At 37.1% G+C, this 1,546-nt stretch overlaps 1 protein-coding gene across 1 annotated transcript in view; it reads right to left on the minus strand.

Moving 5' to 3' along the window:
* Positions 1-1,546, minus strand: part of LOC106525351 (uncharacterized) — a 9,697-nt gene that overhangs the window by 1,759 nt on the left and 6,392 nt on the right. The window contains exons 3-6 of the mRNA XM_014019552.1: positions 1,250-1,475; positions 1,066-1,164; positions 797-996; positions 535-598 (exon numbers count right to left, since the gene is read on the minus strand). Of these exons, the coding sequence (XP_013875006.1) occupies positions 535-598; positions 797-996; positions 1,066-1,164; positions 1,250-1,475 (589 nt within the window). The remainder of the gene's footprint in view (positions 1-534; positions 599-796; positions 997-1,065; positions 1,165-1,249; positions 1,476-1,546) is intronic.

Here is a 1,546-nt window from a genome sequence, read left to right on the forward strand (position 1 = left end):
GTGTAATGCATGTTGAATAATTTGCCAAAAATGTATTCGGTGGATTAGTTAATCTCATTAAAACATGATCTACATTGTGATAAATAAAAACAAGCAGATATTGTGATTTTTTTTTACAATAATTTCATATTATTTACTGATGTAAAACAAGGTTTGTTTATAGTAGAACGCAGCATTTATGTTTTACTTCAATGTCTGATATTGGTGACTAGTTTTAATAAAACACAGCATCATTTGCAATTCACTCATATTTCAGCACATCATACAGTATGAGACATTTAACATGATATCAGTTTAGGCAAAATTGTTTATAATAAATTGGTTAAGCCTCACTGATGGAGATGCTAAAATATATGGAGACGATGGAGAGAAAATTAGGAAAAGAATAGGGAAAAAGTGTCATAGTTTGAACTGTTAATGCTGCATTGAGCAAAATCCATAATCACAATATTAGAAAATATTGTGATTATATTAGAAAATATTGTGATATTAAAAAAAATTCTCTAAATCAGTCGTTTTAATTTTTTAACTCACCTTTCGTTGCCGAAAAGTTGGGATCTTAAAGCGGCTGATGGGATCCAAACGAGCAACTTTCAACCTGTGAGCAGAGCAAAAAATATCTCTAATCATACATTTATTTTTTATTTATCTTTTCCTAATTTAAATGTTTTAATTTTTCACTACAATATCTTCTAAATTATTGGTTATTTTTCAATTTATCTTAACTTTTTCTTTATAAAATTCAGTTTTTCAGACTTGACAGTTAAAAAAGTAGAAATCTGTTGTGAGGATGCACCTGTTTTCATAAGATCTACGGTTGTGCAGGTTCTGGTTCTGATGCTGGTTTTGGACAGGAACGTGTGCCGTCGGAGCAGCAGCAGTCTCTGACTGAGAGGAAAGTGTGTCCCAGTCCCTGCGTACGTCCCCTGCGTCCCCCACAGAGACATCTGATGGATCAGAGTGAGAGAGGAGCTCCTGGTCCAACCAGTCCACCTCCTAAAAAACAGAACACAACTTTTAAACATTCATCATTAATATTTAATTTTCTTTTCTGTCAGGTCTTACCCTTCTTGTTCTGGACCTGTTTGGTAGAACCGCTGCAGATATTTGGTCCATCACCACATGGAGAACCAAGACCAGCATCACACATCTGGAGCAGACCATCTGAGTGGAGTGGAACCAGTCAGTCATCCTTTTCATCACACGGGTCAGAGCCATTTAAAAAATAAAAAATAAAACAGAAGCTCACCTTGAATCTCCCGAGGTTCTCTGAGGATCTCTGCTGCTTCTCGGTCGCCGCTCTGCATCTTSGATCGGAGCAGAGGTGGTATTTGTAGCCACGATTCAAGGGTGGGATTATATATTCTGGCACTATAATGGGACTGTTTGGGCTCAGCCAATTAAATGTGCCGCCTCTCTGGCCAGCTTCGTTTGTTTCAAACCTCTGTAGTTGCTCTGGAGTGATGACAGCATGCCTTAACACACGTACATATATTCACATTACATATCCACACACACACACACACACACACACACACTTAGCAAT

Source organism: Austrofundulus limnaeus, unplaced genomic scaffold, assembly GCF_001266775.1.
Source record: "Austrofundulus limnaeus strain Quisiro unplaced genomic scaffold, Austrofundulus_limnaeus-1.0 Scaffold223, whole genome shotgun sequence".
Lineage (NCBI taxonomy): Eukaryota > Metazoa > Chordata > Actinopteri > Cyprinodontiformes > Rivulidae > Austrofundulus > Austrofundulus limnaeus.